The sequence below is a fragment of the Centruroides sculpturatus genome, unplaced genomic scaffold, assembly GCF_000671375.1.
Source record: "Centruroides sculpturatus isolate CEXI.00-Female unplaced genomic scaffold, Cexi_2.0 scaffold1502, whole genome shotgun sequence".
Classification (NCBI taxonomy): Eukaryota; Metazoa; Arthropoda; class Arachnida; order Scorpiones; family Buthidae; genus Centruroides; species Centruroides sculpturatus.
Genome location: NW_019385736.1, coordinates 37609 through 51388, shown reverse-complemented (window position 1 = coordinate 51388; position 13780 = coordinate 37609). Strand labels below are relative to the sequence as shown.

Sequence of the window (13780 nt, the reverse complement as noted above, 5' to 3'; positions counted from 1 at the left end):
TATAAGCCCAGAATAGTAAGACACCAACCGAATGCCGTAAATTAATTGGGCTATTTTAATGCTAAATTCTTAATAAGAATTTAAATTCTTAATAAGAATTTAGCATTAAAATAGCCCGATTAATTTACGGCATTCGGTTGGTGTCTTACTATATTGGATATCGAGTTTGGAGATGTTTATTTATATAAGTCCAGAATTTTTAGTATTCTGTTATATCACACCGTGCTTTTCTATGTCTTCCAACAAGTGAAATATAATGAGGGACTACTGTAATATATTTTAATTAAAGTAAGTAAAATTTTAATTGAAAAATTTTTCAATAATAATTTCAAATCAATAACAAAATAATCTTGTGGGTGTAGAAACATAAGTAACTAACTCTAAATTTTAGTTTTTCAATAATAAAATATTATTATATTCAACATATTCTATTTGGAACTATAAGTAGATAAGTAAAATTCAAACAATTAAATAAAACAGAGAATTTTAAGTAGGTAATTTCAGTTAGTCACTTATGGTTCAATATTCAAAATCTATTTTATTCACATATATAAATAATATTTTAAGAAAGTTTCAACTCTCATAAATTAATAAAATTCATAAAATAACTGTTAAACAAATAAAATTTTCATTATAAATATTTAAATTAATCATAATTGTGCTTTTAATTTACTTAAAAAATATTTTAAAATAACCTTCTGCCATATTCTGCAACCTGGCTTCTTTTTCTTGCTGTACAAGATCACAAAACTGATCACCAACATGTGTCAAAAGAAAACTAGATGTCTCCACATCCAAATTTGCTGGAGGATTGTCTACTGGAGGCAACCATAATTTCAAGTCAGCTTGTGTAGCATCTGAGGGTTGTGAAAATCCAGCAATAGAAATAGAACCATTTTTTCCATAATATAATCTGGTTAAAAAAAATTTATGAATAACTTAAAACCTAACTTTAGGAAAATTTATATAATCTAGCATATTTAAAAATTATAAAATTTATATAATATCTGGCTAAATATAAATATATATATCCTTTAAATTTTAAAACATTTAAGAATTTTGTTATAAGTACATTTTATGTTATGTAGAAAAATTAAATTTTAAAATCTAGAATACCACATGAATCTTATGTTCAATTCTAATATTTTGGAGCTAAAGCTGGGCCTTATAGAAGTCCCAAAAACATCTCTCTAGTAAAAAAAAAGGTATTTGGTTTCCTTAACATGTTGACTGCTACAAGCATTTTGCAGATGCCCCAGATGTCATTTTGATTATACAATGTTTATTCGTCTTTTTAAATTTTTTATATTCACTTGCAGTAATATTTAATATTTAGCAAAAAATAAAAAAAAATAAAAATTTGATGCAAATTATAAAAAGATATCTTTATTGCATTTAGTTGATATCCATATATGGTATCAAACTTTACAGAAATTTATGATATGGATGGATACGAAATGGATAGAACTTGGCTAATTAATTTCATAGATATATAATATCTATGAAATTAATTAGCCAAGTTTTAACCTGATAGTTAATCTGGTCATATCATTTGATCATTAATTTATATTACATTTAAGTTTATATTATAAATCTTGTTTATCATTTTGTTTATTTACAAGATGAATTACATAACAGCTAGCATATAAGTTAGCAGCACTATAATACTGTATATATGACCTGGATTACAAACAGATGGCTAATGTGCAAGAAGAAATTTGAATTTATACACAGCTATATTAGTCAAGTTTGACTAATCTGTTGCATTCTTCATGTTTTATTGTCATAGCTACGTCTACAAAACATATCTTAAATTTTTTGTTGAAAAACAGACTTTCTTTCTCTGACAATGCTTTTATTTTTATGGTTTTACAATCATTCTTGTTAATGTTCATTTCTTATTTTTTTCACTTTTTATTCCCATTTTTCATCATTAGTTAAAAATTGCAAAGAAGTGATTATAGCTGAGAACTAAAATTAGTTTCACTAATAAACACACTGTTTTCTACAAAATTCACTGGAAACCTCAATATTGGTATCATGACATATTAACCACTTCTCATCATCCAGGTCATATACATTTAAAGTTTATTTACATTTATATAAAATATTTTATGTTTTATATAATAATTTATAAATATTAAAATTTTGTTTAGTTTGTTACCATATAAAACCAATCAATATAATTTAATGTTTGATTATTTTGTTTTAAATAATGTATTACCAAATTATTTGTTTCAAACTTTTCAGAACTACTATCTGATTTCCTAAATGCCTACAGCAAATTGTGTATATTGTGCTAGAATGTATAATATATATATATGGTAAGCTATTAAATATCTTCAGGATTTCAAAACAAACTATCTTTAACAAGTGAAGTAATAAACAAATATAAAATTTAAACTGTCTGGAAAAAGTTCAATTACTAATTAAATTATTTCAACAATATTAAAATTTATTGTCCAAACACTATAAGTGATAATATATTTATCTGATATACAATAAAGTTACAGGTTTAATCATTAGATGGGTTCATTCTTTTAAACTAAGTAACAGGTGGCATCAGATTAACAATGGTAACAAATCCTTATAATCATTAAATAATTTATTAGTTAAAATTAAAATAAATTATAGTTAATTCATTAATTATGACAGTAACTGTTATTAATTAAAAATTTCACTTATTTCATCTTTCTCAAATCCTATTAAAATCAAAAATATGGTCAATTTAAAATTGAAATACTTACTTCCTAAATGCAAAGAACCTACAAAATATGTTGTTCATTTTTGTGCGATGCTGAGCTCTAATACGACACTCTCTGCATTTAGGCAACTTTGGAGCGATTTCTAAACAAGGTCCATCTTGAAGAAATGGATCACCAGTTCGTTTATAATGAGCATGTGTGCGTTTATCAAAATGCTGTGCTAAAAAGAGAAATTTCAAACTTAAATATATAAATAAAATAATACAATAAATTTAATAAAATTAAATATAGTTTATAACTATAAATATTTTATATATATATATATCATCATATATAATATACATATATCATCTTTTAAGCATGAATATGCTTTATATATATATACTAGAAATTTCCCCATTTAGCTTGATGGAATACTTTTTATGAGAAAGTGAAGATTTCAAGAAATTCAAAAAGAGTTGCTAATATTTCTACAAATATTAAGTAGTTTATACTATCTGTTGTAGCATAAAGAGCAACAAAACAAATTTTCACCTGGAATGAACAAAAATAGGACTTATAGATAATTCACTTACACAGAAACAGATGGTCTTTATAATAAAAAAAAATATGTTAAAATCTTTCTTTATAAAATTTCTTTATACATTACATTCTGAGTAAACACACTACTGGCTTTTAAAATGTTTCCAATAATGGGCTTGTTAGATTGTTACTTCTGACTGGATAATAAAGCATCACGTTTTTTTTTTAAATTTTTTAAAATTTGTTAAGATGCTTTTTTAAATTTGTTATAGAAGTGATGCGATGCAGCTATCTTTTTTTAAAGTTTAAATTTAATGAAGTAATTATAATTATGTATTCCGTTCCGAGACCGTGTCTTCTTTTATTTGTTTTTTTCTTCACGACTAGGTGTATTAATAGACATAAGGCATTTTTACATCATTTTTATTCTGAATCTTCTATAGGCCGATATGTGTTGCAAGCAAAGGCCCCTCATCCGTTGGCTACACAATAAGACATATTATAAATTTCTTATATTACAAATGTTTTATCATAATAAGTTATGACATACCACGGCATCTGGGATTTTCTTTGTGTTGTGTTGATACTTATACATTTTGTTTAAAATTACATATTTACAGTTAAAATTGTTAAAATATCATTCCAGTTTAAAATATATTTATGATTTAAATTACTATTACAGTGAAGGTTTTCATGGTTCGACATCCAGCATCTTCATCTTCTGATAAAACATTTGTAATATAAGAAATTTATAATATGTCTTATTGTGTAGCCGATGGATGAGGGGCCTTTGCCCAAAACATGTATTGGCCTATAGAATATTCAGAATAAAAATGATGTAAAAATGCCTTGTGTCTGTTAATACACCTAGTCATGAAGAAGAAGAAGAAGAAGAAGAAGAAGGGGAAAAAAAAAGTAATTATAATTAATTGCTTTTTGTCCAATATTGAAATAAATCTTCTTAACAGCTATATGTAATATGCTATAAAGTTTAAGGACTTATCATACCACAGTTCTTAATTGGAAAGCTCACTGAGATTTTATGTACATTTCGGGCCATATACCCTTCTTCAGTTGGTTATATGAATTATAACCAACTTTTTTTTATTATAACCAACCAAATAACCAAGTGTTTTTGTATTTTCCAATTTGTAATTGACATTAAACTTTAATTTTAATTCACAATCTGTTTGTTTCAGTTCCAGTTTCTATGACATGTAACAGAATAGATATTTACATCATAGAAATTAGAAGAAGGATACAGATTGTGAACTAAAATTAAAATTTAATGTCAATTACAAATTGGAAAATACAAAAACACTTTAATTATAACCAACTGAAGAAGGGTATATGGCCCGAAATGTACATATTGGATTAATAAAATGTCAGTGAGCTTTCAAATTGAAAACTGTGGTGTGCTAAGTCCTTAAAATTTATAGCAAACTATAAACAGCTGTTAAGAAGATTTATTAATGAAGTAAGTTTAAAATAGGTCATTTTCCAAATATTTAAAAATGCAACTTAATTACATTTATTGAGGTTAAACACTTTTCAGAACTTCAGGTGTCCCTATCTTCAGATCTAAATTCAACATATCATAAATAGAATATACAGTAAAATAAACTATAAACAAAAATCAGCTAGCAACAAGTTGCTCAACTTTCCCAGCAACATTTAAAATTTTAGTGCACAATTTGTTATCATATTTTATTAAAAAAGTTTTATATTTTTAACTATTATAAAATGGCAAAAACCTTAATTTTGACAGCAATATTATAAAAAATTATAAATGCTAATAATGAGTAAAATCGTCATTAAGTCTGACGCCACTGGAGATACATACAACCCCCATTATCTCTCCACCCTCTCAACCTTTAACCACTAAAATTTAATAAAATCAATGCCCCTAATAAACAAACAGCCTTGCAAATTTCAGAAATTTTTTACAAAAAGCACAGGAGTTATTAAGCTTCAAAACAGGAAAAAGCTTCAAAATTCTGCCTGCAATATACACACACACATGGAAAAAAAATCCCAGATATTTTTGCACTTTGACGTTTCAAAGTGTCCTAAGTTCAAAAATGTAAAAATCTTGGGGATCATTTTTTTGACTGATTGCCATACTTTCCCTCTGTTATATATGAGTCGAGAACATAATTACAATGTTCATACAATTTTTGTTAACCTTTAGATTGTTCTATTTAAAAGTTCGTACTTACTTTTGTTATTCATTCAAATGTATTCTATTTATATGTTAGGTTTGAATCTGAAAATACAGTATTTAAAGTTCCAGAAAGTATTTAATCTCAACAAATAATTGGACTTCTGAAATTTTTTGTATGCATTTTTATTCTTTTTTATTTCATAAAACTTAACATTATATCAAACACTATAAATTATATGGCTCCTATATCTCTAAAGTATTACAGACTGTTAGAAAGATTAAGTATATATTAAAATATCAACATCCACAACACATCAACACTAGTTAGTGATAAACATTAGTGATAAACTTTATTTTTCACAGAATGCACTGGTAACAGGTACCAGACAAGGTGTTGAGTAAGTATATATTAAATGTAGATTAGTGTTTATCACATACAAGCATCACACTTATACATGATACCACTGACATATTTTTTTAAAAATCATTAACTATGATTAAAAGCAAGAAAAATGAATTAAAACTTGCATAGAATAGAACAAACACCAGCAACTGCAATACAGACAATTCAAATACACACACAATATATGCAATGCCATCTGTGGCAATTTAATAAACAAGGTCACATTCTCCCTGTTCTGAAATAGCCAAACTCGACTAATATGAGTCAAAACAATATACAAAGGATAAATTTTCATTCCTCTTCTCTCTCAAACTTAGAATTTTGAAATATTGTAAAACAAATTCTATTTGAAATCTCCTTTGATTGTTTTCATCAAATTTACTTCCAAGGCCACATTTCAAAATCCAAACTGTGCATCATATGATTTGTTCTACAATATTCTGTGTGTAAAAAGAAAAAAAACATTCTACATATTCTGATAATACAGAAAGCTGATATTAGCTTTCTGTACTTTAAGAATTAAAACAAATTGGAAATGAATACTTTAAGAATTAAAACAAAAAATCTTATATCCAAGTTTGAATTAATGAGGATTTCATGTATCTATTTCTGCAATTAAAAATATTATTTTAAGTTCTACAATAAAAAAAAATTAATATTCAACTTACAATTCAGTTTGTGTAATTCACCTTTTGCAGGTCTTCCACAACGTCGTCCTCTTTTTTTGCGAGCAGTTCCACCATAAGGAAAATCTGTTTTGTCTTTTGTTTCTTCTTCACTACTTGATGCTTCTTCCATACTATCCAATTGCCTATCAAATTGTTTATATTTATCAATATTTGATCCAATATTCCTAGATCGTTGGGTTTTTCGATAACCTGTTTTTTTAGTATTTGACGAAGCTTCTGGATCAGATTGACTACTTGATTTTTCATTATCAGAACTTTCTGAATCTTGGCTTTTATTATTATCATTCTGATTTGAAATATTCTCAGAATTCTTATTTCTAGATTTTCTCACTGGTAAACGTTTGGGCAAAACAGATTCTTTTGTATCATCTGAAGCATTTTTATTATCTTTATGCTCTGAATGTCTCTGTAACCAAGTTTTTTTCACTTTTTTGTGATCACCACCACCTCCATCATTACTACAACTACTGCCACTATACTGACTGCTATTACTAGGTGTGGGACTTGGGGTACAACGTGCATCATCAGAAGAATCCTGCTTTTCTTTATTAGTTTGAGCACATTTCCCCTTTTTCTTTATTTTAGAAGAATTTGATGATGATGTGCTTATGATTGATGATGAAGATAGGCTTTCTTCACTTGTAAAGTTGGAATTTTGAACTGCTTTTTTTCGTTTCTTTTTATTTGTTACTATTGGTAATTTTTTATCTTGATTCTGTGTAGAATTTACAAATGACCTAAAAGAATCTAAAAATCCTGAATGTAAATTATTACTTGATAAAGTATTTGATTGTGTTGTCACTTCTTTCTGTTTTTGTGAGATTTCAGAAATGGTAAATGCTGCTTCACTGTTTTTAGTGTTTAACATAATGGAATTTGAAGAAACTTTAGCACATTTGCAAGATTCTGAAATCGTTAATGATATACTTGGTGATTCTGCTTTTGGCCTCTTTTGACTCTCATCTTCATTATTTAATTTGCGTTTCATTTGATTTTCATTAGTATTTAATGGAATAATACTTATGCAAGGCGTAGAATTAAAATTTTTATTTGACATCTGATCAGAACTGTTTACTGATAAGTTATCATTTGATTTATTTGTAATTTTTATTTCTACAGAATCTTTCATATTATCATGATTATCCTTATCAAATGATTTCAAAGAACTTAGATATTGAAATAATGTACTACTTTCTTTGGAATCAATAGTTTGATTTGTTATATTTGTTCCACTTAATATTGTCATGGGAGCAGATACTGGATTATTTATTATTTCATTACTTTTTGAAATAGATAATGTAGATATAAGATTTGATCTTGTCACTTGAGAAGAATGTGTAGTAACATTATGTGAAATGACATTAGTAGATTCAGTTCCTGAGGATACCAAATTTAAATTTGATGGCATTATTTTTGATAAACTCAAATCAGTATTATTTCCAGATTCTATATTTTCTGAAGCATGATAAAGATGCTCTTGTACAATGTTATATGAGGAATCATATGACTTAGATGATGCTGTTCCTGTTACACAATATCCTGAAACATTTGTATTCTGTAAAGATTGCACTTTTTCATTTGAAAGATGGCTTTTTTGATTAGTATTTAATGATGAAAATTGGTCATGTGTCTTTTGGTTATTATTTAATGGTGAAAGTTGCTTTGCTGCATAAGGAGTAGGATTCGGATTAACTGATCTATTCATTTCACAAGAAGAAAATGGTTGTTGTGAAGTTGCTGGCATTCCATATAACCTTGAAGCTGATAAATCAGATCTATTATAATAATAAAAAATTATTATTAATAAATAGGTATTAAATTTTAAAAATTAATATTTTTAGAGATCTTTAAAATAAATAAATAAATAAATAAACTANTATATATATATATATTTAATCAACATATTACATCAATAGTTGGCAACCTTATTCTAAAAAAACTTTTAATTCTCAACATTTAAAAAGCCAAAATACAGAGAACCAAAGAATACATAAATGAAAAATTAGTTTCAAATATGTTATAACTACAGTTAATGACATCTATTTTTTAGCATGCAAATACAATAAATAGATTTTTGATCATTTTTAAGAAGAAAATTGAGGAACAAAACATACTTGAAATGAAATATTATTCAATGAGAATATAATGAACATTTTAAATGAGTAAAAACAAAGAATCTACACTTATAACAGTGACACAAGTGAATCTGATCTGCAGGCCCCTGGGTCCACACACATACCACACATTGTGAAACATTGAATGTGTTAATGGGTTAGATAGAGTCTGTAAGTTCTCAGAAGGATTATATTGATGGCATAAGGCAATGCAACACATGAGCAATCTGCCAAGGAGAAAGATGCCGCACACAAAGACTTTCAATGGAAAATTGGCCTGTTTAGGTGTTAGACATATGAAGAAAACCTAGAAAACTCCATGCAGTCAACCTGTTTGTAAGGTATCAACCCAATACCAACTATCAGTTTTCAACAGTTTTAACCACTGAACTTCTGGTGACCTTGAGTTCTCAATAGCAGTACTAAATTTCATAATGTAGAAACAATTAAAGATAAATAATAAATGATTAATAATTATGCAATAAACAGTATTCAACAATAATAAATTAAAAGTTATTATACTCTGTTTCACCAAAGAATTCACTTCTCGAAAACATGTGACATCACTCTGAAAGCTTCTCATCGGCTACTATGCATTGTCTGCTTCACATTCACCAAAAAACTTGTTATACCACTTTTAATGTTTAAAAGTTGTAGGTTACAATATATTGTTAATTAATAAGATATACAAGTTCTTAAATGAAGTGGAAAAGGAATAGATTTGTGAATTTAGACATGAAAAAGCCTGAAAAATTCTTGTACATGTGCAAACTGAATCACTGTCATTATTGAATCACTTTTCTTAAGAAGAAAAAATGGCCATATTTCTTGTCATTTTGATAAACTTTAGATAAATACAATGCTTAATAATTGTTACTTTCTTTTATACTTACATGTCATTTCTATCAGAATACAGCACTGACTGCATTGTGAAAGAAATGCCTTTATATGGTCAATGGAACAATGCCAGTGTTCCATGTGATAAAGCAATCCAACAAGTCACAGAGTTCATTGAAAAATGATATGAACATAGCAGGGAGGTTTGTTTTGACATGGTGAATTCTTTGGTAAAATGAAGTGTAATTTCCAATTAATACACTGAGATAATTTATTACCCTTGGTTTTGATTTTCTTCTCTTGCTTTTAACTGTGCAGGTGTAATGTATGTATGAGCATATGGTTGATATCCATAAATATTAAAACTTGCTTCAGCATTTTGGTGAGATTTTGTATTCAATGAAGGAGATGACAACACTTTTCCAACTGGATTTGAATGCACAAAAGGATTGGTTTCAGAATGGGTAATTTCTTCAGACATGAGGTTTTGATTCTGAAAATAAATTTTAAAAGATAATGAAATTATTATTCTGAAGTACAACAGAGTCTTCATTATTCAGGATAATGTGGACTAAGGGTACCTCAGAAAATCAAAAGCTTGGGTAGCACAGAATGCTCGATAAATTATTAAGTAAACTGGATTTGTATGCATTAACACACATAAATGTACTTTACTTTCTGGTTAGATCTGAATATAATGCTTTTTTAAATTAAACAATAAAATACTTTAATAAGTAATTATTTATTGTGACATTGTCACAATGCTGGGCTGCAGGTTTTTTGTCACAATGCTCTTAATTTTAGCAGTGTCTTGTCCCTATATATCATATTTTTCTTGTTAACAAGAGTGTCATGTAAATAAAAAAAATTAAATGTTAGAGGATATGAAGTGATATTACATTTGTGTATAATAACCACAACATGCCCTCTCATAAAACTCTAAAAGACATATCCACCAAAGGGTTAATAAATACAGTTGTAAAATAAAATTAAAAGTAAATTTAAATCTATCATTAAAATTAAAATTTCTTTAATCTCTCTTAAACTTTATAATATTGTAAGTCAACAGAGTAAATGTTATTATAAATTTCTAGAGTTCTTTCAAGAAGTGTGCATCATCTGGTCAACATTCACAAGACAAACTATACTACATTCTCTTGTCTTTATTAACAAAGTACAGTGGGTGATTGTTAACAAACAGATCAGACAACGAACACTTTCGCGAAAGATTTTTATGTTCGGACAACAAACACATGATCAGATAACGAACACCCCACAGAACAAACACAAGAACAAGTGAAATAAAATAACAAATACCGATTGGACTTTCCTTGTCTTCGGGCAACAATTCGAAACTTTTCAGAGTGTGGGAGACGTCAACATCGATGCTCAAGCTGGTATATACCGATCGGATAGTATTCCTCCGAACTTTAAAACTCTCCCTTATAATTTCAGCCTTTTATTTTTATGACAAAATAATTCTTTTATGTATTCACGAGACTGTTGGGTAGGCACTCGTTAAGTTTTGCGTCTGTTTTTTTTTTGTAAGGTGAGAGTATAATAGCAAAAGTAAAGAGTGGAGATGAATAATGCTGCTGGGCAGTATGGCGTGAACAGGTCTACAGTAGGCCACAGTTCATTCTTTTTAAGAAAAATACTGTATAATCAATAAGACTCAAGCAGCTAAAGGAGTAAAAAAAATCATATCTGAGAAATATAGAACATCGAAGAGTTCATAATGGAACCTGAAACGGATCTGACGACAGAAGAATGTCAATCTCACCAAGAAACTTGGTGAGAAGTTTTATTATAAAAAAAGAGGATTAATGCCGATATCTGTTATTAAAGATCCTTTGAAGAAGTGGGAGGATGTCAGAACAATGGTCTTAGAATGGCATCCAAACCAGGTTGAGGCTTGGGGATTTCTACAATTGCAATGCTATTAATTACTTATGAAAAATCCTGAAGAAGAGAGAAAAACAATCGACATTAGACAGATTCTTTAACCCTTTCAAACTGAAAAAACATGACTAATAAAAACGCAAGACTATTTACGTATGTATTTTTATTATTACATATAAATAATAGTAGTAAGAAAGTATATATTTTTTATTTTGGGGTCTCCAGAACGAATTAATTAAATTCCCATTAAAACCTATGGTAAATCGATAATCAGTTAACGAACAATTTGAATAGCGAACAAAGTCTTGGAATGGATTATGTTCGTTAACCGATCACCCACTGTACTCTTAACAATTCACATCAGATAATGTAAATGATAAGTCTCAGTTTATTGGAACTCTACTGTATAAATACTGATTTATACAGTAGTTCCAATTTATATGAAAACTATTAATTTATTAGAACAAACAATATAAAGCTTTCATTGAATTACTGAAACATAATTTAACTTACTTAAATTTGAGTTTAATGTTCAATTAGAAAAAATAATACTTTTATTATAAAAATTATTAATTTCTGAATGCTCTGATTAAAAGTTGCAGGCAGAGCAATCAATGTAAACTCTACCTCTTATGCTAAATTGGTATATGCAATAAACAATATAGCATTATTAAAATATCCCAGAAAAGTTACTCAGCACATTTTGGTTTGATATTATCTATTGCTCATTCCCAAAAACATGAACTTATTGCCTAATTCATTTATTATTATTTCTTGTAACTTTTATTTGTAAATTCATTTTAAAAAATAACATCACTTTGCATTTTTTGCAATCTTGAAGGACAATGTGATGCAACAATGGCAAACTATTGTACTTGTGTTCTCTGTTAAACAAACTATTTTATAATTTTGATTTTATTTTACTAAAATAACCAATAATTCTTATCTTTATTTATTGTTCCAAAGATGATGTGTGTTAAGAACCAAAAATAATAAATTGCAATTCAATAACAAAAAACAATGTTTTCTTTGTAAATTTATATTTATGCAATAATAGTGAAAGTTAAATTAAATGTTCCATTCATAAAGTTATAAAGTTTTTTTGATCATCCTAAAAAACTAAGAGAGACCTAAAAAAGAACATAACAAACCTTTGAGAACCTAAAATACTTATAAAAGTATAAAAAAATAACAGTGCCAACAATCTCCCAGAATACATTTGCTGTCCTACTGTAGTTCACTCAGAAACCCATAATGAAAGAAACAGAGTGCATGAAAGTGTTCTCCTACAGAAACTTATTTCTGACTCTTCTTGTTTGTATCAGGGGTGGAGAGACAGAGTGAGTGTCAAATCTTTTTATGGAAGTCGGGAGTTGGAGCCGATTTTAAAAAGTGCTGACTCTGAAGTTGGGAGTAATGTATTTTTCCACTGACTCCCCATCCCTGATATATATCAATAATTAATATCTAAACAAATATGATAAATATTATAATAAATGAAAAAATAAAATCAAAACTCACTTCAGGTTTCATTAAATACTGACATGATTGCTTCATTCCTTTTTTCTTTTGTTGCAGTGATGATGATGATGATGTACATGTAGATGTCCACTGGGAATTTACAGTATGATCTGATGTTCTATAAGAAGTAAAAAAATTACATTATTAAATAAAGAATCTGATTATCATCAAATTAATTCATTTAAAAAATAAATTTTATATTAAGAAAATTATAAGATAAAATAATATATAATAAAATATAGATAAAAACATTTAATTTATTATTACATAAAATATTTTCAACAACTTGACCTAATCCTTTATTACATTTATATTTAACATTAAGATTTTTTAAATTAAAATTGCAAGAAATTTTATTTCTTTCAAGCAATAATATATTAACTTCAGGATATCTGGCATCTGACAATGACAAATTTTTATTTATTTATTTTTTTGCAGTAGCCCAGATTATGCAATTGATCTTATTAACAATTCTTTCTATTTTTCATTCTTTATATAATAATCCATTGTTTAATGTTCTAATCATATAACCACTTCTATCTTCTAGTTAATTTATCATAAAATTATATCATGAATTTATTATTATTGTCATCATGTTGTGATTTATTTTTATTTACCTATGCTTAGTGCTGTAATCAAACACACAGCAGATGCTATGCCAATTTTTACAGCATTTAAAACCGCTAACAGAAAGAAAAATACAAGCAACTACTTGTAAAAAGTAATGATGATGCTTTGCTTTTTTGAAATTAAAACATTATTAAATTAATTACCATAAATTCTCTGATTATATGAAAAATTGTATAACTAGAAGGTACATGATTTTTCTATGTAAAAATCATACAGTATATGGCATTTACTGCTATATACTTTCCATTGCAGTCCCACCATTACCTAATCTCTTGCTGATTACTCAACTACGC

The 13780-nt window shown here is 27.3% G+C and overlaps 1 protein-coding gene across 1 annotated transcript in view; it reads right to left on the bottom strand.

Moving 5' to 3' along the window:
• LOC111641655 (lysine-specific demethylase 3A-like) overlaps nt 1-12969 on the bottom strand; it is a 43924-nt gene extending 30955 nt beyond the window's left edge. Inside the window, exons 1-5 of the mRNA XM_023387855.1 lie at nt 12858-12969; nt 9713-9927; nt 6463-8258; nt 2748-2925; nt 696-913 (exon numbers count right to left, since the gene is read on the bottom strand). Coding sequence (XP_023243623.1) covers nt 696-913; nt 2748-2925; nt 6463-8258; nt 9713-9927; nt 12858-12893 — 2443 coding nt within the window. The 5' untranslated portion in view covers nt 12894-12969. The remainder of the gene's footprint in view (nt 1-695; nt 914-2747; nt 2926-6462; nt 8259-9712; nt 9928-12857) is intronic.
• Nucleotides 12970-13780: the final 811 nt, after the last annotated feature.